General features: G+C 42.1%; 2 protein-coding genes across 7 annotated transcripts in view; one reads left to right on the plus strand and one right to left on the minus strand.

Annotated features, from left to right (window-relative positions):
• The window catches only part of LOC105492228 (lon peptidase 2, peroxisomal), a 118,899-nt gene extending 101,278 nt beyond the window's left edge, over positions 1-17,621 (plus strand). For 2 of the 5 annotated variants that reach the window (XM_011759256.2, XM_011759254.2), the window contains 3 exons: positions 3,389-3,596; positions 3,983-4,173; positions 7,551-11,405. In XM_011759256.2, coding sequence (XP_011757558.1) covers positions 3,389-3,596; positions 3,983-4,173; positions 7,551-7,772 — 621 coding nt within the window. In that variant the 3' untranslated portion in view covers positions 7,773-11,405. Of the gene's footprint in view, positions 1-3,388; positions 3,597-3,982; positions 4,174-7,550; positions 11,406-12,555; positions 12,602-17,501 lie in introns of those variants that run through there. The other 3 variants (XM_024796173.2, XM_011759255.2, XM_011759257.2) reach the window with 3 other exon arrangements.
• Positions 9,928-23,358, minus strand: part of LOC105492229 (siah E3 ubiquitin protein ligase 1) — a 30,469-nt gene continuing 17,038 nt past the window's right edge. Inside the window, exons 1-2 of one of the 2 annotated variants that reach the window (XM_011759259.3) lie at positions 21,402-21,939; positions 9,928-18,455 (exon numbers count right to left, since the gene is read on the minus strand). In XM_011759259.3, coding sequence (XP_011757561.1) covers positions 17,605-18,455; positions 21,402-21,492 — 942 coding nt within the window. In that variant the 5' untranslated portion in view covers positions 21,493-21,939 and the 3' untranslated portion in view covers positions 9,928-17,604. Of the gene's footprint in view, positions 18,456-21,401; positions 21,940-23,358 lie in introns of those variants that run through there. The other variant, XM_011759260.3, reaches the window with a different exon arrangement.

The following is a 23,358-nucleotide window of genomic DNA, read 5'->3' on the forward strand; positions in this document are numbered from 1 at the left end:
TTTGTGTAAAGGGGTTAAGATGGCTGGAAAACTGTCTCCATTCAAGAGCAAGAAAGCAGCGTGTGTCTTATCCCGTACCTCCATATTTACTTGTACTTTATCATTTCTGAGGGAGAAATACATGGAAACCAGATGCTTGATTGTTACAGTTTCAGAACACGTCCTTAAAGAATATGACTCCAAGTCTAAGAATTGTAGGTCCTTTGCTTCTTAGATAACTACTGTTAGCCTTGATCATAGAGATTCCAGGTTTGATAATAACTTCAGTTCTCCCCCCTGTATATGTAGACGTTAAGTTACACAAATTTGGCATTACTCTCTTTTCAGGTTAATATCAGAACACTTGTTATCAAGTCAGGATAGTAATTGTAAGCCTAGATGCTCTAGGTTTGGCTATACGTAGTTCTCTACACCACCTACCCTTCCAATTAACAATTTACCAGTTGCTTCTATCCAAAGTACCAAGACTCTCCCGCAAATGGGGAATACTGGAAACTGGCTTGGCTTCTTGAAGCAACAGTAATCAGTAAGATCTTGGCCGGGCATGGTGGCTCATGCCTGCAATCTCAGCAATTTAGGAGGCCAAGATGGGAAGATTGCTCAAGCCCAGGAGTTCAAGACCAGCCTGGGCAACATTGTGAAACCCCATCTCTACAAAGAAATACAAAAATTAGCTGGGCATGGTCGTGGGTGCCTGTAGTCCCATCTACTCGGGAGCTGAGGTGGGAGATCACCTGAGCCCGGGAGGCAGTTGCAGTGAGCCAAGATTGCACCACTGCACTCCAGCCTGGGTGACAGAATGAGACTCTGTCTCAAAACAAAACAACAATGTGGCTGGGCGTGGTCACTAATGCTTGTAATCCCAACACTTTGGGAGGCCAAGGAGGCAGATCACTTGAGGTCAGGAGTTCAAGACCAGCCTGGCCAACGTGGTGAAAGCCGTCTTACTAAAAATACAAAAATTAGCCGGGCATGGTGGCACACGCCTGTAATCCCAGCTACTTGGGAAGCTGAGGCAACAGAATTGCTTGAACTGGGAGGCAGAGGTTGCAGTGAGCTGAGATCATGCCTCTGCACTTCTAGCCTGGGCTACAGAGCAAGAACTCTGTCTCAAAAAAAAAAAAAAAAACTTACTACTGCTTCTTTGGAGATACTTTTGGTATTATTTTGACAAGTGAATTTTGAGGATTCAAATATAAGAAAGGGATTATTCTTGGTAGAGGTAACAAAATTGTACCAAATGACCTTTTGTGTTAAACACGATTCAGTCACCCAACCCCAGAAAGGAGCCTGAATGAAGTCTAATTTGGGTGACAAATTCCCACCCAAATTAGATGTATGTCGTTCAGGTATAGAGAATTGATTTTATATTAGAAAAAACAAACCTTGTGAACAGTTTTTTAAATAACTGTTTCATGATTTTCTGTAAGTAGTACTGATATCTTACATACAGATCTTTTGTGTCTTTCTCCTCAAGTTAGTATACAACAGGGCAAGTGGCAAAGCTCGAGGAAAGCGTGACCTGAGGTTCATGCTGTCAGCTCAATGATGCTGGAGTTTGGCCTGTCAAATCTCTAACCTGTCAAATGAAGTTAATTAGGATTAATTTTTTTTAATGTATGTTTACTACTGAAAATAAGTGCTCAGCCAGGCACAGTGCTCACGCCTGTAATCCCAGCACTTTGGGAGGCCAAGGCTGGCAGATCACCTGAAGTCAGGAGTTTGAGACCAGACTGGCCAACATGGCAAATCACCATCTCTACTAAAAATATAAAAATTAGCTGGGTGTGGTGGCACATGCCTGTAATCCCAGCTACTCGGAGCCTGAGGCAGGAGAATCGCTTGAACCCAGGAGGCGGAGGTTTCGTTGAGCCGAGATTGCGCCATTGCACTCCAGCCCGGATGACAGACACTCGTATCTCAAAAAAAAAGGAAAAGAAGTGCCCAGTAGCTTCAGTGGATGCCACACAATTCTGGAGTAATTTTTACGATCAGGATTTTCATTGTCCAAGCCCCTTAGAAAAAGAAGCAACCCAGCCCCTTACCCAGAAAGTCAGGCTGTATACTGCTGTTCCTTAGTGAGGTCAGCTCTCAGTAGAAACATCTCCTGTTTGGATTCATGCTTAGTTGACCTATTGTGTTCAGTTCCTCTAACATGAGTAACTTCTAATGGGTAGGAAATTTTAAAGCTCAAAGGGTGCATTGAGAATTAACATTACTGATTTTCCACTGTTACTTTTTAGTGTTTTCATAACTTGGATGTGTTAACCTATGGCCCATCACCTATGCTCCTAATCTCAGGTGACAACATGTTCAATTTAAGATGGCAGGCAGTACAGTGGACCTCTCATCCCATGGGAAAGAACCCAGGATGTTTATTATGTAGTATTGTATAGTCTCTGCAGCAGTAACAGAGAAAGTTAAAGGTAAGCGGTGGAGAAGTAAAATCTAGAGTTTCTAATATAATCCTTCTCACTTTTCTTTCTAAAAAAAAAAAATAATAATAAGAGACAGGGTCTCACCATGTTGCCCAGGCTGGTATCTATCGAACTCCTGGGACCAAGCGGTCCTCGCCTCAGCCTCCCAAAGTACTGGGATTATAGGCATGAGCCACTGTGCCTGGCCAAGTTCACTCTTCTTAAAGGTCTGCTAATAAGAGGGTTTCCACTTTTTGAAACAAATTCATGATTACCTAAAATGAAGCTAGGTTATGAAGTATATATAAATATGCAGCCCAATAGGCTGGGTGCGGTGGCTCACACCTGTAATCTCCGCACTTTGGGAGGTTGAGGCGGGCAGATCACTTGAGGTCAGGAGTTTCAGACCAGCCTGGCCAACACGGTGACACATCTCTACAAAAAATACAAAAATTAGCTGGGTGTGGTGGCCTGTATGCACCCATAGTACCAGCTACTTGGGAGGCAGAGGCAGGAGAATCACTTGAAGCCAGGAGGCAGAGGTTTCAGTGAGCTGAAATTATGTCACTGCACTTGTCAGCCTGGGCAGTGGAGTGAGACTGTCTCAAAATATATACACATATTTGCAGCCCAATAAAGACACTTAGATAAAACTATTGGGTTTATTCCTTGAAAACTAGGGCATGTGTAACTAGATCTGGCTTATAAAAAGCCAAGTTATTTACATATGTTTTAAGGTAAAATTGCTTCTGATAAATGTCAAAGAGGAAGTTTAGGTCTTTCTCCTGGCAGAAAGCCAGAGAGTAAGTGCTGAATATGACTCAGAATGATGTTAGATAACAAGGACTTTGAGGTAAGTGGCTGAAGTCCTCTGTGAAATCAGCCAACTCTTGCAGGATTGTGTGGTATCAGTCACCTGCAAACACTTCGGCATTTGCCAGCCCAACTCTGATCATTCTTCTTCTTTCAAGGTATCTCAGCGTTTGAGTCAGCCAGGAGTAGCAATAGGTTTGGCTTGGACTCCCTTAGGTGGAGAAATCATGTTCGTGGAGGCGAGTCGAATGGATGGCGAGGGCCAGTTAACTCTGACCGGCCAGCTCGGGGACGTGATGAAGGAGTCCGCCCACCTCGCTATCAGCTGGCTGCGCAGCAACGCAAAGAAGTACCAGCTGACTAACGGTAGGAGCCTGCACCCGGCCAGGCAGGCATGACCCAGGAGGTGACACCATTCCATGGCGGAGACTGGCATGAGCTCGAGACTGCTAGTTACGCCTCTAGCGAAGTACACACTGTTGCTTTTGAACCCCTGTGGAAATTCTAGTTCCCATTTCAGGACTATTTGACTAGTGCCTGAACTAGAAACTAATTCAAAAGGTTTATTTTGTTTTAATCCGACTTAGAGTGGAACTGTTCTTCTAGACCCTCACTCAAATTGTACTCTCCACTAATATTTTGAAGAATTCATTTACCCTAAACATTCATTTCTGTTTGTGACTTTTTTTTTTAGGAGAAAAAGAAAACAGGTTTAATTTTTCTACATTAAAGTCCTTTTTTCCTTTTTAAAGCTTTTGGAAGTTTTGATCTTCTTGACAACACAGACATCCATCTGCACTTCCCAGCTGGAGCTGTCACAAAAGATGGACCATCTGCTGGAGTTACCATAGTAACCTGTCTCGCCTCACTTTTTAGTGGGCGGCTGGTACGTTCAGATGTAGCCATGACTGGAGAAATTACACTGAGAGGTCTTGTTCTTCCAGTAAGTATGAAAAAACCAATTTATATGGTTTTTATTTTTTATTTAATTTTTTAAAATTAATATTATTTTTAAATAGGGGTTTTGCCTTCTATGAAAACCTGGGTTTTAAGTATATATTAAATTTTTATACCTGTAACTAATTCATATTTTAAATTTTTGATCAAATAAAAACTGACAATTTTTCACATTTTCCCTTCTTTTTTTTTTTTGAAATAGGTTTCATTCTGTTGCCCAGGCTGGAGTGCAGTGGTGTGATTGTAGCTCACTGTAGCCTCCAACTCCTGGGCTCAAGCGATCCTCCTGTCTGTCTCCCAAATAGTTGGGACTATAGGAGCACGCCACCATGCTCAGCTCATTTATTTTATTTTGTGTAGAGACAGGGTCTCTCTGTGTTGTCCAGGCTTGTCTCAAACTCCAGGCCTCATGCAGTTCTCTCATCTCCACCTCCCAAAGTGCTGGGATTACAGGCGTGAGCCCCCGCATTCAGCCCGTTTTCCATTCTAAGAAGATTTGCTAAGGGAGAAAATATTAGTGTGGTCATCAGAAATACCGGCAGTTCACATGAAAATTTGAGGCCTTGTTCTACTTGACAAATTGTTAAAGATATAGCACGTGTGCAAAATAGGATAGTAGCTTTTTTTAAATTTTAAGCCCATTTCTTAAATTTGAAGTTTATTTGAGACCTCCTCTCCCCCTGCAGAAAACTTTGCTAGTATAGAATGGAAACTCTAATAAACATTAACCGTATCTAATGACTACATTTTGAAAAGGTTCTATACATGTGGGGTCTTGAGGCTCCAGATCCTAAACTGCTTATAAAAATATTGTGATAAAATGTACAGAACTTAAGAGTATTTAGATTTTAAGTTATTAGTTGCCAGTATTAGTCTACAACAGACTAGACAACAATTTAGTCTACAACAAGATTTTGGCAGGTTCATAGCAAGATGAGGAAAAAAAAGGAAATAGTCTTTTTTTTTTCCTGTTGAGATGGAGTCTGGCTCTGTTGCCCAGGCTGGAGTACAGTGGCACAATCTTGGCTCACTGCAACCTCTGCCTCCCAAGTTGAAGTGATTCTTCTGCCTCAGTCTCTCAACTAGCTGGGATTACAAGTGTGCACCACCACGCCCGGATACTTTTTTCTATTTTTAGAACCTCTGTAGAACAAATGGGTTTTCTACTTGGTCCCCTCTCAGAGCAAATCGTAGCCCAAGTAAAGGCTTCCACAGCCTCAGGAGAGGACAGCCACAGCGGCCTGGAGTACACCTTCAGCTCCAGACTATTACAAGAGGCAGGACGGAAAGCAGGAGCACTTGAAGGAAAGGCCTGTGAAGGCTGGAGAAAACCTCTTTCGAGAACAGAGGACAAGACGGGGCTTTGAGATTTAAAAGTGGTCAGAGAATTATTCAGGAAAAAACTATAGTGAAAAACAATTTGTTCTAACAATTGTTAGAACTCCAGCATCTAAAAGGAGTTCTAACAGGAAGATGAAATGGAACAAATTATCCAAGAAATAATTGAACATTTCCTAAAAGTTAGGCATCTTCAGATCGAAAGGACCATTACTAACCAGGAAAAACATTTCATCCTCTTGACTTTTCAGATCACTGAGGGTAAAGTGGCCTCAGCACTGACACTGGATGTGCAGTACCTTCAAAATTATGAGGGAAAATGGGCCGGGCGCGGCGAATGATGTCTGTAATCCCAGCACTTTGGGAGGCTAAACAGGAGGATAGCTTAAGTCCATGAGTTCAAGACCGGCCTGGGAAATATAGTGAGACTTCATCTCTACCAAAAATTGTTTTAAAAATAGTAATGAGGCTGGGTGTGGTGGCTCACGCCTGTAACTCCAACACTTTGGGAGGCCAGGGTGGGCAGATCACTTGAGGTCAGGAGTTTGAGACTAGTCTGGCCAACATAGTGAAACCCTGTCTCTACTAAAAATACAAAAAATTATCCAGATGTGTTGGCACATGCCTGTAATCCCAGCTACTCGGGAGGCTGAGGCAGGAGAATCGCTTGGACCTGGGAGGCAGAAGTTGCAGTGAGCCAAGATCATGCCACTGCACTCTAGCTTGGGTGACAGAGTGAGACTGTCTCAAAAAAAAAAAAAAAAGTAACGAAAGCTGTGAGGGAAAATGTTTTAAATCTAGTCTTATATACATGGCCTTACTATCAATCAAGTGTGAAAGTAAAATATTTTCAAATATGCAAGGCATCAGTTCATCTTACAGTCTTTTGAAGAGGGTATTTTGAAGGAGTACTTCAGCAGCATGAAGAAAACCTTGAAAGAAGATGCCAGTGGGGCAGGAAGGCCTGGAGCAACCAGTCTTAATTGGAACAGATGCTCAGAGGGCTCCCAGAGGGCTGTCTCCAGGGCGTGCATATGCTGGGTGCTGTGACTGAGAGCAGTATTTGTGAGCAATTGCTGCGCAACACATTACCCCAAAGCAAGAATACTTCATACTCTCCATGTTTCTGTGGGCTAGGAATTAAGGAGAGGCTGAGCTGGGTTCCTGTGGCCCAGGGTCTCTGGGCTTACAGTTTAGGTTCCAGCCAGGCCACAGTCACGTGAGGGCTGACAGGCTGGAGAAGTTGCTTCCACGGTGGTTGACTCATGTAACTGGCAAATTGGTCTTGTTTGGTGGCAGGAGGCCCCAGTTCCTCACCTGATGGGCCTGCCCATAGGCTGCTTGAGTGACCTCAGACATGATGACTGGCCACCTCCAGGGCAGGTGATCAAGAGAGATCCAGGCAGCAGCTCTCATTTTGTGTGACTCAGCTGTGGAGCTCATACAGCATCACTCCCACCACACTCTGTTTCTTACCAAGTCACAAAGCCTGGCCCACATTCAAGCCGGGGGACCATTGTAGACATGTTTGAAAGCCACCATAGGAGCCTAGTTTGGGGATATGTTTTACCAGCACGGAAGTCCTGGCTTTAAACCTGTAGAGAGGGAAGTAACTCCAGCACACAGCTAAGCTCTGCAGGAGCGGCGCTCATGCATGGTCAGAATCACGTGCTGCTTTTTCAGATCAACCTAAAGACAAGATGGTTGTGATTACACCTGGAATGCCAATGTTTACTTTGACAGTATTTATAAAAAGAATCATTGACCGAAGGGGAACTCATACCTATGAACAATTTAAAATCCGCCCCCCGATCAGAGTCTTTAATACAACACCAATTGAAACATTTTAAAAAGGTTACTACTTGCCAACCTTTTTCCTGGCTTTCCTAGCTCATACGGTAACAAAATGGAAGATGATTTGGATGTTTTAAAATAGTAGTAAATTCAGTGAAAGCAAGCTGGGTCAGGATTTCTTTCAGCTTGAGGGTGATCATTAACCCTAAAAACGTTTTTCTCTCCTTACAGGTGGGTGGAATTAAAGACAAAGTGCTGGCGGCACACAGAGCGGGACTGAAGCAAGTCATTATTCCTAGGAGAAATGAAAAAGACCTTGAGGGAATCCCAGGCAATGTACGACAGGATTTAAGTTTTGTCACAGCAAGCTGCCTGGATGAGGTTCTTAATGCAGCTTTTGATGGTGGCTTTACTGTCAAGACCAGACCTGGTCTGTTAAATAGCAAACTGTAGGCCCAAATCTCAACTTTTTAGAATTTTAAGTTATGAAGTGCTCAAAGGTACTGACACGGTTGATTTTATTCACACCATTAGGGGTATGCAAGATGTCCCTGTTTCGTAAACATAATCACAGCAGTAATGAACCAAGTAGTGGCTAGTGTTTAGTATAGAAACGTAAGATGTTCATTTAGTAAACTGATCAAAATCGAATTCTTGTCTTGTTTTTAGTGGGCTCCTTACTGTCCCTGGAAAGATACACCATAGTGGTTCTCAGCACAGTCTCCAGAACAGAAGCATCTGTAGTACCTGATAACTTGTTAGAAATGTACATTCTCAGGCTCCACAGCAGGCTGCCTGAATCAAATCCTGGGAGGTAGGGGCAGAAATCTGTTTTAAGAAGCCTTCCAGGTAATTCTGCACAGTCAAGGAACCACTGGTATAGACCATTACTTAATGGATTTACCTGTAGAGTTTATTGGATCCTGAAACCAATCACTTAGAACTGGGAAAAGATGAAAGTATAGCCAACTATTCTTGACTAACACATATATTCAAGTGGACTGGGTGTGATGGCTAACACCTGTAATTCCAGCACTGTGGGAGGTCGAGGCAGGCAGATCACTGAGCCCAAGAGTTCAAGACCATCCTGGCCAACGGCGAAAACTCTGTCTCTACAAAAAATAAATTATACAGGCGTGGTGGCATGTGCCTGTAATCCCAGCTACTCGGGAAGCTGAGGCACAAGAATTGCCTGAACCCAGGAGGTGGAGATTGCATTGAGCTGGGATCATGCCACTGCACTTCAGCCTGGCTGACGGAGCGAGACTCTGTCTCTAAAAAAGAAAAAACTCAAGTGGACCCTACGAAGAAGCCTACACATCCCAACAGAAGCCCCTTCTTATGCTGAGGGAAGCAGCCCTCAGAACATGATAGCTTGTATCCAGCAGAGTGGCACATGCTGGCACACCTCACAGAAGCACCCTGGCCCTGGATGCCTGCAACCTCAGAAGAGTGCAGCTCCCGGAGGGAGGCAGCCATCCATCTGGGATGGTCCTAAGCATGGAATCGTAACTCCTGATACCGTCTCCTATTTCTTGCTTGGCTACACCAGTTTCCAAATCTGATAGATGTCCATGCCCATGTGCTCCTGCTGGGACTCAATCCAGGCTGTGTATGACTATGAAGTCAGTATCACCTGCTTACTGGCTGTGTGAACTTTTTGTATCTTGGTTTTCCTCAACTATGAATTCCAAGTAATGCTACCTAATTGTTACTGTGAAGATTAAGTTCAAATGCAATGTGAAATAATATTAAGCAATTTCTAGTTATTCTAGCCAGTAATGGACTTCAGCATCTTATATTACACAATATAAGAATATATATGTAAAGACATTTTGGAATTTCCTGGATGAGAAGGAAGTCTGGGCTGGGCATGGTGGCCCACGCCTGTAACCCCAGCACTTTGGGAAATCGAGGTGAGTGGATCACTTAAGCTCAGGAGTTCCGGACCAGCCTGGGCAACATGGCAAAACCCCATTTCTACAAAAAATACAAAAATTAGCTGGGCATGGTGGCACCCGCCTGTAGTCTAGCTACTTGAGGCTGAGGTGGGAGGATCAGGGAGGTCAAGGCTGCAGTGAGCCAAGATCACGCCGCTGTACTCCAGCAGCCTGGGCGACAGAACGAGACCCTGTCTCAAAAAAAAAAAAAAAAAAAAGATTTGGCCAAAATACTGTGATAAAATAGCAGACCTGCTGATAAAGTTTATCTGAATGCATTCTGAGAGGAAAAGTCCAGACCTAGGACTAGTTACGGCAGTTGAAGAGAAAGAACATCAGGACGTTTGAAAATATGCCATTGACTCTTATCAACTACTGTAATTTTATCATTTCCAATGTCATCTAAAAGGGAACTAGAACAAACTGTGAATTCACTTTCAGCAACCAGAGGGAGCTAATCCACATTCACATCGCTCTGCCCTGTTCCACCCAGCAGGGACAACAAAGGACGTTTTTAGTATCACTTGGGGTTCTCAGTATTCTTCCTTTAGTCCTGACACAGGCAGCCTTGCACTTGTCTGTAGCAGCAGGAGGGCACTTGCTTTAAGCTTGTCTTTCGAAAGGCGCCCATTGAGAGAATAATGCATTTTCCCCTTGCTGTATATGACATGGAACATGCTAGCTTTTTTTTTTTTTTTTTTCTTCCGGGGTGGGAGGTTAGTTGTTTGACGTCTAAGCTCTTCCTTTTTCACCTGTTTTATTTGGGGGGGGGGGGGGGATAGCCAAAATATAAAATCTACTATTTTAACCATTTTTAAGCATATAATTCAGGGGTATCAGTTACTGGGTGTGTCCACTGTCTACATGATTTTTTTTTTTTTTTTGAGACGGAGTCTCATTCTGTCACCCAGGCTGGAGTGCAGTGGCATGATTTCGGCTCGCTACAACCTCTGCCTCTCCAGTTCAAGCGATTCTCGTGCCTTAGCCTTCCAAGTAGCTGGGACTACAGGTGTGTGCCACCATGCCCGGCTAATTTTCGTATTTTTTAGTAGAGACAGGGTTTCACCATGTTGGCCAGGCTGGTCTCAAACTCCCGACCTCAAGTGATCTGCCCACCTCGGCCTCCTAAAGTGCTGGGATTACAGGTGCGAGCCACCGCACCCGGCTTACGTGCATTTTTTATCACCACAAACTGAAACTCTGTACCTAAAAAGAGTTCCAAATTCCACCCTCACCCCAGACCCTGGTAACCACTACTTCACTTTCTCTCTGAATTTGCCTTCATATGAATGGGATTAAACAAGAGTTGCCCTTTTGTGACTGGCATTCTTACTTAGCAAGCCATCAGCTGCTTGAATAGTCACTGGGGCAACTAATTTTCGCCCAGTGTCCTCCAGAAAAGAAAGATCTGGAGGGTCAGGCTACTGTTTTTCTTCAGCATAATGAGGGGGCAGATGGGTAGGGATGAACCTCTTCCTCCTCTGCCACTTTAGCTCAAAGGAACTCCCATCTTTTTATTATTTGCAAGTTAGCTTTCTGTTTCACATCTCTGCCTTGTAGAACCATGACCTATCAAGGTGTTTTGTCAAAAAATAATACTTTCCCTGGAAAAAAGCCATGTGGTAGCAAATACCAAAACTTTTTATGGCCAAATAATACGCCATTATATCCATAGACCGCATTTGGTTTACCACTCATCTGCTGATTGTTTCCTCCTCTTGGCTGTTATGAATAATGCTGTGAACATGGGTGTACACATCTCTCTCGAAGTCCCTTTGGTCCTTTAGGGATACATATACAGGAGCGGAATTGCTAGATCACATATGCTAAGGTCTGAATGTCTCTCCACCAAATTCATATGTTGAAGCAACCACCAATGTGTTACTAAGAGGTGAGGCTTTAGGGAGTGATTATGTCATGAGAGCTCCACCCTCATTAATGGATTTAGTGCCTTTATAAAGGGGCTCAAGAGAACCAATTACCTCCTTTTTGCCCTTCGATTCCCTTCCACCATACGATGACACAGCAACAGGCCCCATCCTAGAAGCTGAGACTGGGTCCTCAACAGATACCAGTCTGCCAGCACGTTGATTGTGGACTTCTCAGTCTTCAGAACTATGAGAAATAAATTTGTTCTTTTAAATTACCCAGTCTCAGGTATTCTGTTATGGTTAACACAGATGACTAAGACAACAGGATAATTGTTTAACTTTTTGAGAACTGCCAAACTTTTCCACTGCAGCTGCACCATTTGACATTCCCGCCAGCAATGCACAAATGTTCCAGTTTCTCCACATCCTTGCCAACACTAATTTTCTGGGTTTTTTATAATAGCCCTCCAAATGGCTGTGACGTATTTTGATTCTATGTCCCTAATGACTAGTGATGTTGAGCATCTTTTTCTAGCATTCATTTTTAAGATGTTACCCAAAGACCCCTGTATCACAATAATTATGCTGGATTTTTTCTTGAAAATTACTAACTCTAGGAATTTTAGTTCACTAGACCTAGGGATATGTATATTTTACCAGTATTCCACATTTTATGCATGGGTTTTTAAAACTTTTCAAGTATTAAAACTAAAGCTTTAGGTGCTTTATCAAGAAATTCTACACTGTCCACTGGAGGCATCCACGTTTTTACTCGGCTCTGCCCCTTTAGTGGTCCCTCTGAACCTTACCTCAAACCTTGCGTCAGGGCTAGATCCCTACTTGCTTGGTGGTTACAAATGCAAATACAGTGAAGAATGTCATCTTTGTGATTGTTCCTAAAATAGTTCACGTCAGTTGAGAAATCCGTGACCGTAAAGTAATGTGATAGTGAAGTCTACCACCGTGAGCTTCCAGTACTAGGTGATTTGTCTGGATTTACAGTGACCACAATCAACTATGTGGTCAGGTAATTCACTGCTGAGGGCTTTGGATTTTCCTTTATGAACTACTGAAATGAGGTCAACTTGACTATTACTAAGGGACATTTTGCTACAAAGAATGTTAGTTTTGCCAATTCCCTTTCCAAATCTAGAATTTATTTTAACCAGGATTTTAGATGTTAAACATCAAGTAGTTTTGGTTGTTTCAAAGTAGTAACATGTTTAAGCTCACATTATTTGAAGTACTTCAGTTCCTATCCCCATGAAAATTGTATCCAGCAGGTTAAAACAGACTAGTTAGTCATTATCCAATTTGATGATTTATAGTGCAACATTAATGCTCATTTTTTGTTTTACTAACATTTGGTGGATCCCACAATGAAAATTGCACTTAAAAAAAAAAAAAAAAAAAAAACGCTGAAAGAGGAAGGAAATATCAAGAGAGTCTGAATAGACAGCAGGCAAATCTGGTGAGCGGTCATTGAGATGTTTTAAATGTTACCAACAAAAGGACTTCTAAAACAATTTTAGGAAAAGCTTTATTTGCCATAAAAATTCATTTCTTTGGAACATACTATAGTTTGTACTTAATGAACTAAAGAATAGTTACTCAATGTGTTTAACATTTTGGGATCTAATAAAATCTTTTGTATTAAGTTCAACTGTAACATTGTCAGCACATTTCTAGGCAGTACAAACTCTTGAGGCTAAATTCTGATCCTGACATGACAGTGCAAGCCTGTCAAAATGTGACCCCAAAACCAGGTGTCCTTTCACTCCATTATATCTAAACCTGTTATGCTTTTCAGAATTTAGAAAGACCTAAGAAAAGTACTTCTGTGATAATAAAGTATATTTTCTTTGTCAAATTTCTAGAGCTATGTAAGGATAGCGAAAATATTTGGTTCAGCAAGACATTGGGGTATCGTGCCAGGCATAATAAGCACTTTATAGCACATCTAGCCTTCCTCATTCCCTTACGCAGTGGACACCATACCTGTTTATGGAGGAGGGACCAGGCAGAGATGGTATTTAAATAAAAACCGGTAGATATAGGGTCAGAAGTCAACCCAGGCAGTTAGAATCTACAGCCTATACTGTTTGCCACCAAATCTTAGTAGATGCTTGATAAGGAATTTTGTTTGGATGGTGCCATTTTTAGATAAATGTACATTTCTTTTGGTAAATTCAGGTTAGGATCATAAGCAGTAAAATACCAAATAATCCTTTGTGTTTTGAACATGCACACTGGATGAGTGGGGAGGGGAATGACCAAGCTTCAAAATCCGAGTCTCTGTAACAATCTATCTGTACCTTTCATGTTTAATCTATACAAATGACCACAGTCCTGCATGGTAGTTCATACGCACTATTCACCCTGTCGAATTCCGACATTACTTTTATGTCCATTCTAATGCAGCAGTCACAGACTGACCCCCCAGGTATGCTGAATTTGATCCACTGTTTTCTTAATTTGGATTCCTTACCAATTCTTCCAATCAGGAGTGTGAAATAGAATTCTACCATTAGTAGAATCACTGCAGATGTTCCTGAATATGAAGAGCTTTTGGGGGTTGGAGGCGGCACACTATTATTTTCGTGAGCTAAGCTATCTACAGCCACTTATGTAAGTTTGAAGTTTGCAGAAATGTGGGTCTTAAAATCATACATATTATAATAAAAAATTGCTCACAAAGGAAAAACTGTTCCCCAACAATGAACATACCAAACTGGCCCATGATTAAATAGGACAATTTCAAGTTTAAGGGTGTAAAAGCAACAGAACAAAGTTAATGAGTATCTCCCATACCTACCCCATATACAGCCTGAGAGAAGACATCAAAAGAAATGGAAGAAGTCTTCATTATAACAAGCAACTTCAGGACAAGAGTTATGCCTCATAAATCAAATGTGTAATGGACCACGAAATATGGCTATAGATTTTACCTCTATAGACTAAGAATATGAAGACCTAAATGCAAATTGTTAATACTAAAATGTCAAGCTTATTAACTGTCAAACACAAAATGTACTACCTTAATTTGCTTAAATTAGCAAACCATGAGGTGAAAATGAAAATGGAAAACTTCACACTGCTACTGGTGTCCTCTGGAACCTCTCCAGAAAGCAATGATGAAGTATGTAAAAAATAATCCCAAGACTATACACAGAAAACATACAGATATGTTCATGGTTTATTTATAAATAACCAATAAATTACCAAGTAAATATCCAACAAGAACCTAAAAGTACAGTGAATCCTCATAAACAAAAATTGTTCTTCCAAGATTATTAAAGTGGTGAAACACTCAGATGAGCATGTTGTGTGATGAAAGGGCTACACAGTAATACATAAAAGGGCTCCCAGTACCTTTGAAAATAAACATGTGGCTGGAGTCAGGGGCTCATGCCTGTAATTCCAGCACTCTAAGAGGCCAAGGCAGGAGAATCACTTGAGCCCAAGGGGTTTGAGACCAGCCTGGGCAACATAGCCAGACCCCATCTCTACAAAAAAATTTAATTAGCCAAGCGTGATGCTATACACCTGTACTCTCAGCTCTCAAGAGGCTGAGGTGGGAAGATCACTTGAGCCCAGGAGTTTGAGGCTGCAGTGAGCTGACTGCACCATTATACTCCAGCCTGGGTGACAGAGGATGAGCACATGCACATACACATAAAAAACTGGAAAAACCACCTCTGAGTGAATAGCAAGACTATAGATCTCAATTGTATATGCAGTTTTATAATTTCCGAAGTCTACATGATGGACACATACTTTATAATCAACATACTTTAAAATACTAAAACTACAAAATGATATACCTCCACGAATATACCCAATGTTTTGTTTTTTGAGCCAAGAGTCTCAGTCCGTCACCCAGGTTGGAGTGTAGTGATACGATCTTGGCTCACTGCAGCCTCCGCTTCCTGGATTCAAGGGGTTCTGCCTCGGCCTCCCTAATAGGGTGTGCCATCATGCCTGGCTTTTTCGTACTTTTAGTAGAGACAGGGTTTCACCATGTTGGCCAGGCTGGTCTCGAACTCCTGACCTTGAGTGATCTGCCCACCGTGGCCTCCCAAAGTGCTGGGATTACAGGTATGAGCCACAGTGCCCAGCCACTTTTATTCTGAAAGATACTGGGAGCCCTTTTACATATTGTTAAGTAATCCTTTTACCATACAACATTAAATATGGAATAAAAGTCGCTTTTTCCAAGCACATATGCTAATGAACAGACCTGAATATAAATCTGTGGTTGAACTGTTATTCTCTTTCACCATAAAAATGGCTACGCAAGGCCGGGCGCAGTGGCTAACGCCTATAATCCCAGCACTTGGGAGGCAGGCAGATCACAAGGTCAGGATATCCAGAACATCTTGGCCAACATGGTGAAACCGTCTCTACTAAAAATACAAAAATTGGCCGGGCATGGTGGCACGCACCTATAGTCCCAGCTACTCTGGAGGCTGAGGAAGGAGAACCACTTAAACCCGGGAGGCCGAGGTTGCAGTGAGCCAAGATCACACCACTGCACTCCAGCCTGGGCGACGAGTTAAACTCCGTCTCAAAAAGAAAAAGAACAAAGGCTCCACAAGCACATTATAACCAGTTCAAAAGATAATATTGACATAAGGATGAGACTACACAATCATCTTTTCTGAAAATGGATAATAGAAATAAACTCTTATCCAAAATTATCCAGAATCAGTGGTGGGATAAGGGTGAAGTCCAAATTTTCATTAACTTTCTAGGCTTACAGTACCAATACAAACCACACAAAATTATCTTTCACTATTCAGAAGGCAATTTCAGAATCTTGCCATGTGCCTCAAAGTAATTAGCAACAGTTAACTACATGGTACTAAAGGCATAATGGTAGCTAACATTCACTGGATGCTGATATGAACAAAGCACTGTTTCAGGTAACATACCTGTACCCCATTAAAACTTTTTAAGTAGCTACCATAATTTAACCCCACTTTACACATTAGGAAACTGGGGCCCAAGGTCACACAGCTGGTTAGTGGGGTAGAGCTGAGACTGGCACTTAGGTGCCTGAAGTCTGGCTGCAGAACCAAGGCTCTTAACCACTAGGCTATGAAATAGTAAATTTATTATTTCATTGTGCTTTTTTAAAGAGGTGAAAAGTGGTCAGCATTTTAGTCATTCTCCTGACAGTTGTAAGAATCAAAATGTGGGCAAGAGGGGCAGAGCATGGGAAAGACTGTAATCCAGAAGCCATATATCCAGTTATTTGCTGTGATTTAGAGTATAACTCTACCACACTTAAAAATGACAACACAGCTTTCTGCTATATAATTAAAGTACGGAATGAAACAGGAAAATAACTTTGGATTTTATCAAACTTAGAGCTAAAGCAGACACAGTAAGATTTTTTTAATTTGCCAGAAATTCTTTTAATGAGAATTATAAAAGACCAAAAACATTTTTTTGCAAACTGCCTTTTTAAACAAATGATTTGCTTTTAATTACAAATACTGTGCATGACGATGCCTTCTTTTGCAAAACCAATAAATACAAGAACAAATTTTAAACATGTGATTTATCCAAGATATTTGAAAAAGGAAACAAAAGCCTGATTTGCAGTACTTATAAAAATCAATTTATTCTCTAACCTTTCAAAGATTAAGCTCAAAGGTGTGACTCATCCGTAGAAGAGAGAAAGAGAGAGACCATCTTACAGATGCTTTAAATAGCTTTTGATCATTTTTCCGATGTCACCTTTACTTTCTGGAACTCATAGCTTCACAAAGTAGCTGATTTTAAAATATTTCTAATGAACTGATTAATGGGGGAAAAGAAAATATTGAACACATGTTATAAACTTTTACCATAACAAGTATGCATATCAAAAGACACTAACTTTAAAATGGTACAAAAAAAGTGAAGAAAAACCTGAATTACAGAAAGGAAAGTCAAATTTATTTAATGAAAAACTAAAATTAATAAAAATTAGCAAATACACACACAAAAAAGCACACAGCAGCACTATGTATTGACTCACAAAGGGGAAAAGCAGTGGCCCATGACCACTCAAGATGGCTTGTCAGTTAAAGGAAAAAAACCCAAACACGCACACACCCACGCACGCACACACTCCCACGCAAAAACAAAACAAAACAAAAAAACTATTTTTCAACAATACAATCAATCTACAACAAACACAAAACTCAGAATTATTTTACAATGCTTCCTTTCTTAATACAAAAGATGCCCATCTTGGGTGTATATACATATATTTTTTCAGTGGTTTACTGTTGACTTATTTTTAAATATATTAGTGTTACTACATGCAACTGTTTCCTGTATTTAACAGCCTTTCCTTTCATTTACCTTCATGTGTCTAGCTTCCACCTACCAAAAGAATTTTAGGTTGGCAGGCAGATGGGTGCCTTATTTTCTGTGAAACTGAAGTTTTAAACACTGGCCAGAAAATGTTTGATTGCCATTTCAACACATGGAAATAGTTACATTGATGCCTAAATTGCCATTTTCTGCAAAAAGCTGTGCAATGCTGGTGTCAAAGACTAGGCAGTCGCTATTCATAATGGCTGTTGCAATTCCTTCATGAATAGATCGAGGAGTCGCTTCCCAAGTCAATCGTCGCCTGTGACCATTTAGCTCAAGTCGGTAAGCAAAATTTTCAGCTTGCTTGCGTGTTCCTATCAGCTGTACGATTGCAAAGAACTGCTGGTGACCATCGTATTTTTCCTGTTTCTCCAAGACTAACATGAAGTGAAAGCCAAAACAGGACTGCATCATCACCCAGTCAACAGCACCAGGAAGATTAATGTCTGTAGCAAGGAAAACTATATCCTCTCCCTGTAGGGTTGTAATGGACTTATGCTGATGCATCAGATGGGGCATTACAGCATCCAAAGAGCCTTGCCATTTACAGGAAGCACCAGGGCACGGACAGGAATAAGGCCTAAACTCACAGAGCTCTTCGTGGTCTGCTTTTTCTGTGTGTGGCAGAGTTATTTCACATCCAGAAGAGGCATATTTACAGGGGAAAAGTACTGAATTAGCCACTTTCTCCATAGCCAAGTTGCGAATGGATCCCAAAGGGCCCCGGCAAGTTGGACAACATGTGAGCTTTGGGCGACAGTTGCTACAAACAAGATGGCCACTCTGACATTGAAGAATGGGTGGTAACACATAGTCAAAGCAGACTGGACACTCAAAAAGACTCGCCAAGTCATTGTTGGATGCAGTTGTGCCAGTCAGGGCAGGCACCCTCTGGGATGGTGGACACTTCGAGGTACCGGTAGGTAATGCTGTAGCAGTCTGACGGCTCATTTCTGAAATAAATACATAAGGAGGCAGGAGAAAAATAATTATAACCATGACTTATTTTACAAATAATGTTTACATGCCAGAAGTACTTTTAAAGTTTCATGCAAAATTTACTGAGCAAAAGAGAAAGAAAAATAAATAGAATTTAAAAAGTAACATACTAAAAAATAAAATTACACTGAATGTGCACTTTATTAGGATCTGTACACTGGATAAGCTCTCTTTTCAAAATATTCCGGAAAACATTTGGAACTCCCTTAATCGTCTCTGGATAGACTACATGGAATAATAAATGCTAAAATAGAAGATGGACCATAAACAACTAGAGAAACTATACAAGGAACTGAAGTTTAATCGAATCCGTTTTGCTAGGACTCTCTCCCTGAGACTCCCTTGCTCTTATTTCTTTCTAATTTGGAGTCAGCTATTGATAGGTATAGGGAGTTACAGGTGAAGTCCTGGATAAAATCGGCACTCTGTATTCACACGGTCTGCATCCGAGGACTTCACCACAGCCATGGATTGAAAATATTCAGAAAAATTTACAAATAATACAAAATTTTTAAAATACAGTCTATAACAACTATTTATGTATTATTTACATTGTATTAAGTAATCCAGAGATAATTTAAATTATACAGGAGAATATGCACATACATATACGACACCATTTTCTATCAGGGACTTGAGCATCCTCAGGTTTTGGTATGGGGAAGGGGGTCCTAGAACTAATCTTCCGAGGATACCGCGGGACAAGTGTAGTTCCAATGCCAAAGAATCAGAGAACCTTCCATTAACTCTTCTTAATGGTAAGCCATTATCTACTCTAGAGGTGTACTTTGGGAATGAGGGGAGGGGTCACAAGGGGAAAGGTCTGCTGCCATCCCATTATCCATCTTTACCTAATTAAGTCTTACCCCCAAATTATCATCAGCCAGGTATTAATCTTATTTCTTACTGATTAGTGCCCACCTCAAGAGTGAGGGGATGTACTCGCTAGTGAAGGTAGCAAAAATATAAAAATAAACACACAACAAAGGTGAAGGGAGACATAGGAGAAATGGAGGGCCATCTCAAAACTTTTTAGTCTGGTAGAGAAAGTACATCTTTCTGTTCCACTTTCAATCCACAGTATGTATCAGACATAATGAACAAAGGAGGAGAGTCAGGAAGAGACAGTGAAAAAGGAAAGAATAAAGATGATAGCACGGCAGAGATAATATACCATACTGGGGGTGGGGGATGAAGTCAACAGGTGAAGAACCCCTTGCAGCCTAGGGTTCTCCAGCGCTGCTGAAACATTCATCAGCAGAGTAATCAACGTTATTTAACAAGTAAATGTCATCTGGAAGAAATAATCGACAATGTAACTAGTCAAGCTGAGTCAAACATAAAACAAGCAACTTTTCCCAGGAAGCTACCTGGGCTGGGATATTGCAGGCCACTATTTGTCTTGGGGGTGGAAAAAAAGATCAGTCGATGTCCTAAGAGTGCACTCCTAGTAACTCTACTAAGCCATATTCTTTTTTTTTTTTTTTTTTTTTGAGATGGAGTTTTGCTCTTGTTGCCCAGGCTGGAGTACAATGGCGCCTGCTCACTGCAACCTCTGCCTCCCAGGTTCAAGCAATTCTCCTGCCTCAGCCTCAAAAGCAGCTGGGATTACAAGTGCCCACCACCATGCCCGACTAATTTTTGTATTTTTAGTAGAGACGGGGTTTCACCATGGCTGGTCTCAAACTCCTGACCTCGTGATTCCCCGGCCTCGGCGTCCCAAAATGCTGGGATTACAGGCATTAGCCACTGCGCCCGGCCACTAAGCCATATTACAAAATTAAAGCTTCAAAATTAATGTTTTAATTCAATTATAGTCATTATTCTGTTGCAGGGAACCTTTAAGAAACAATGTTGGTTACCAATGTGACCAAGTAAATGCAACTTGGTTTCTAGATTACCCAAGTGATAGCTTAAATGAGGGCTTAGGGTGAAGGAAAAATAAAGATTAATTCCACATCACTAAAAGGATATTTTAAAGTTCAAGAGGCAACAAAAGTGACAGAATTCCATCATAATGTGTCTCATCATACGGACTCAGAACATGAATCAACTCTCATCTGAAGCCCAGTGTGACCCAGGTGTTCTGTCCCCTGACAAAGGACTATAAAGGAGCTCTCCTGTAATCCAGTTTCCCTCTGAGTAGATTCTTTGTACATATGACATCCATTTTATGTCACTTGTAAAACAGTGGGCTCAGTATTGCCAAAACACCCTGGCTGTATGCTGTATGCCTACTGCATGGTCCAGTTTACTTCAGTAAGCAGCATAACAATTACAAAGTGGTTCGTTCCTTGGGCACAAAACAGTCTAGTCAACCAATGCCTTTCAGATTACTAAACCAAACCAAGGAATCACATCCAAGGGCAGTAAACTCAGTTTATATTTAACACAACATAGCTAGAGACCAAGAAAAACACTGTTGTTCACAATTTCTTGACCTAGCAATAGTTATACATTTATCATCAACAGTTCAGGCTCACAATACATCTTTACCATTTTCCAAACACTATAGAAAGCACATTTTAACTCCTATTCAAAGTGTGAAAAAGAACTGAAATGTGAACGGTATTTCTTGTGAATGGAGGTATTACAGGACAGCAACTGCTAAAGCCTCTCAAAGCTCCAAGGGTGGAACCCAGCTCCATCTTGAAACAGAAAAGGAATCCCAACCACACAGCCGCCCTGCAGTAGGAACTAAGGACAGCCCTGCAGAAGTCATGACGTAACCTGAAGTTTGATTTAAACATAAAAAAGCACAGCAACCCAAATGAAACATGACTGAGAACCTCGGAAACGGCTGGATTCTGCTGCAGCCATTCCCTAAGCCAGACAGGTTCCACTGACTAATAGCGTTCAAGCTTCATAGCCTCAGCAACCTATCCTCTTAATGTCAATACCTTTTCTCTTCCTTGTCCTGGCCGCTGGTAAACATGTGAACAAGACTCCCCTCCAGGAGTACAGAGAAGGTGGAGTAGCCTTTCCCGTCATGAGAAGTCAGGCCGCGCATTGCGTTTCCCCCAAGAAGTAAAGGAACAGGCCCCTCCTGGGGCACTTTCTGCTCCTAAGCACAGAAGACTCAAATTCGCGTCTGAGATCAGGATCCAAATATCCATTTACTTCTCAGAAGCACGAGTTACAGAGGTGGAGAAAGGAAGCCTTCCCATCCCCAGGAGGCAACCACACCTCCCTGTGAGCTCAAATTCGGCTGCATCTCCAAAAATGGGAGCCACAGCTGCGCTGTCCTCCAGTGTGCCCTAAGCTTTCGTCTGTCTCCCAAGTTTGTCTTCTCCAGATTCACTCCGTAGGCTACTGCCCAGCTCCGGTGGAGGCCGGGGATGCAGGGGGCGACGCGCTCTCTGCGAAGGAAGTGCGCTCCCTGAGCCAGCTCAGGGGCTACTGCAGAAGCCTGCCTGCTGGAGAGCCATTTGGAGCCTCGGCCGGGGCTGGGCCTGCGTTGGGAACGCCCACTCCAACCCGGGGCGCCAGGGCCAGCTCAGGGCGCGCAGCGCGCAGGGCGGTGCCCGTCTTGCTCGCGCAGGGGTGGGGCTGTGCCCGCAAGCCCCGCCCCGCAGCCCAGGGCGGGGCCCCGCCACCCCGCTGTTGACCCCATCCCACCCCAGCAACATCGAGCCTTCCTCAGCATTTCCACCAGTTTAAAATTAGGTAGAACCATGCTGTTTTCGGTAGGTCACAACAGTGGAATATCGGCAGTTTCTCACGGTTTCGATCTAAGAGCTACAGCGTATATGGGAAATGCGTGCCCACACCGGCGCTACATTCCCGGTTCATCGTGCAAACTCTAAATTTTTAGAGTGAAAACATTCTCCCTAATTCATTCAACAGCTATTTACCGGGCATCAAGTACCGTATTTACTCAATTCTAGCTCACTTCATTTCTACTCCTATGGGCACTATATTTTAAACTCTCCTTCCCCGCTGTGAAAAGACTTCGCAGGAAAAGTTGTAAGCACACTTCTGCCACATTAAACTCCTACTTAAACCTCCTAAGAGATTATACTCTTCCCACTCTGGGAAAGCCATCTTAAATGGCCTCATTAAACACAGAGTAGCTTGTTTTGTTTTTAAACAAGCATTACCCTTGCCCCAATAAAGTCCTGGGCCTCAGATTTGCATTGCATCAGCTAGTGCGTGCAGAGGTTTAACCTGTCATTACATCATGCTTAGGGCAGCCTCCAAATGCAGCAAGAGCTGGCAGTGAGGAGTGAACCCAATGCAAGGAACTGCAGATTACCCACTTTCAGCAAGAAATTTTAATTCTACCCACTTCCTCACTCTATTAACAGTGTGTCCAATCACCTCAACCTCATTTTACAATACAGGCTACACAAAACAACATTAGGAAAAGAAATATAATTGAAAATAGACACAGTCGTGCCAGAACTATTTTTTTTTTCTTTTTTCTTGAGACGGGGTCTCACTGTTGCCCAGGTCTGAGTGCAGTGGCACAATCTACACTCACTGCAGCCTGGGTCTTCTGGGCTCCAGCAATCCTCCCACCTCAATCTCCCCAGTAGCTAAGACCACAGGCTGGCACCACCACTCTCGCTAATTTTCTTTGTATTTTTTGTAGAGACAGGGAGTCCCCATGTTGCCCAGGTTGGTCTCGAACTCCTGGACTGAAGCAATCTGCCTGCTTGGCCTCCCAAAGTACTGAGCCACTGTGCCCGGTCTGTATTTTTATTTTCTAATATTTATTCATTCAACAGGTCTTAAATTTCCCTAGAGAAGAAAATTTCATATATTTTAGAGAAACTTCCACAGAACTATGAGAGAACCAAAATGTATACAACAAAAAGATGACTGATTATTTCTCAAGCAAAAGATATTTCACTG

Source organism: Macaca nemestrina, chromosome 18 (genome assembly GCF_043159975.1).
Source record: "Macaca nemestrina isolate mMacNem1 chromosome 18, mMacNem.hap1, whole genome shotgun sequence".
Lineage (NCBI taxonomy): Eukaryota > Metazoa > Chordata > Mammalia > Primates > Cercopithecidae > Macaca > Macaca nemestrina.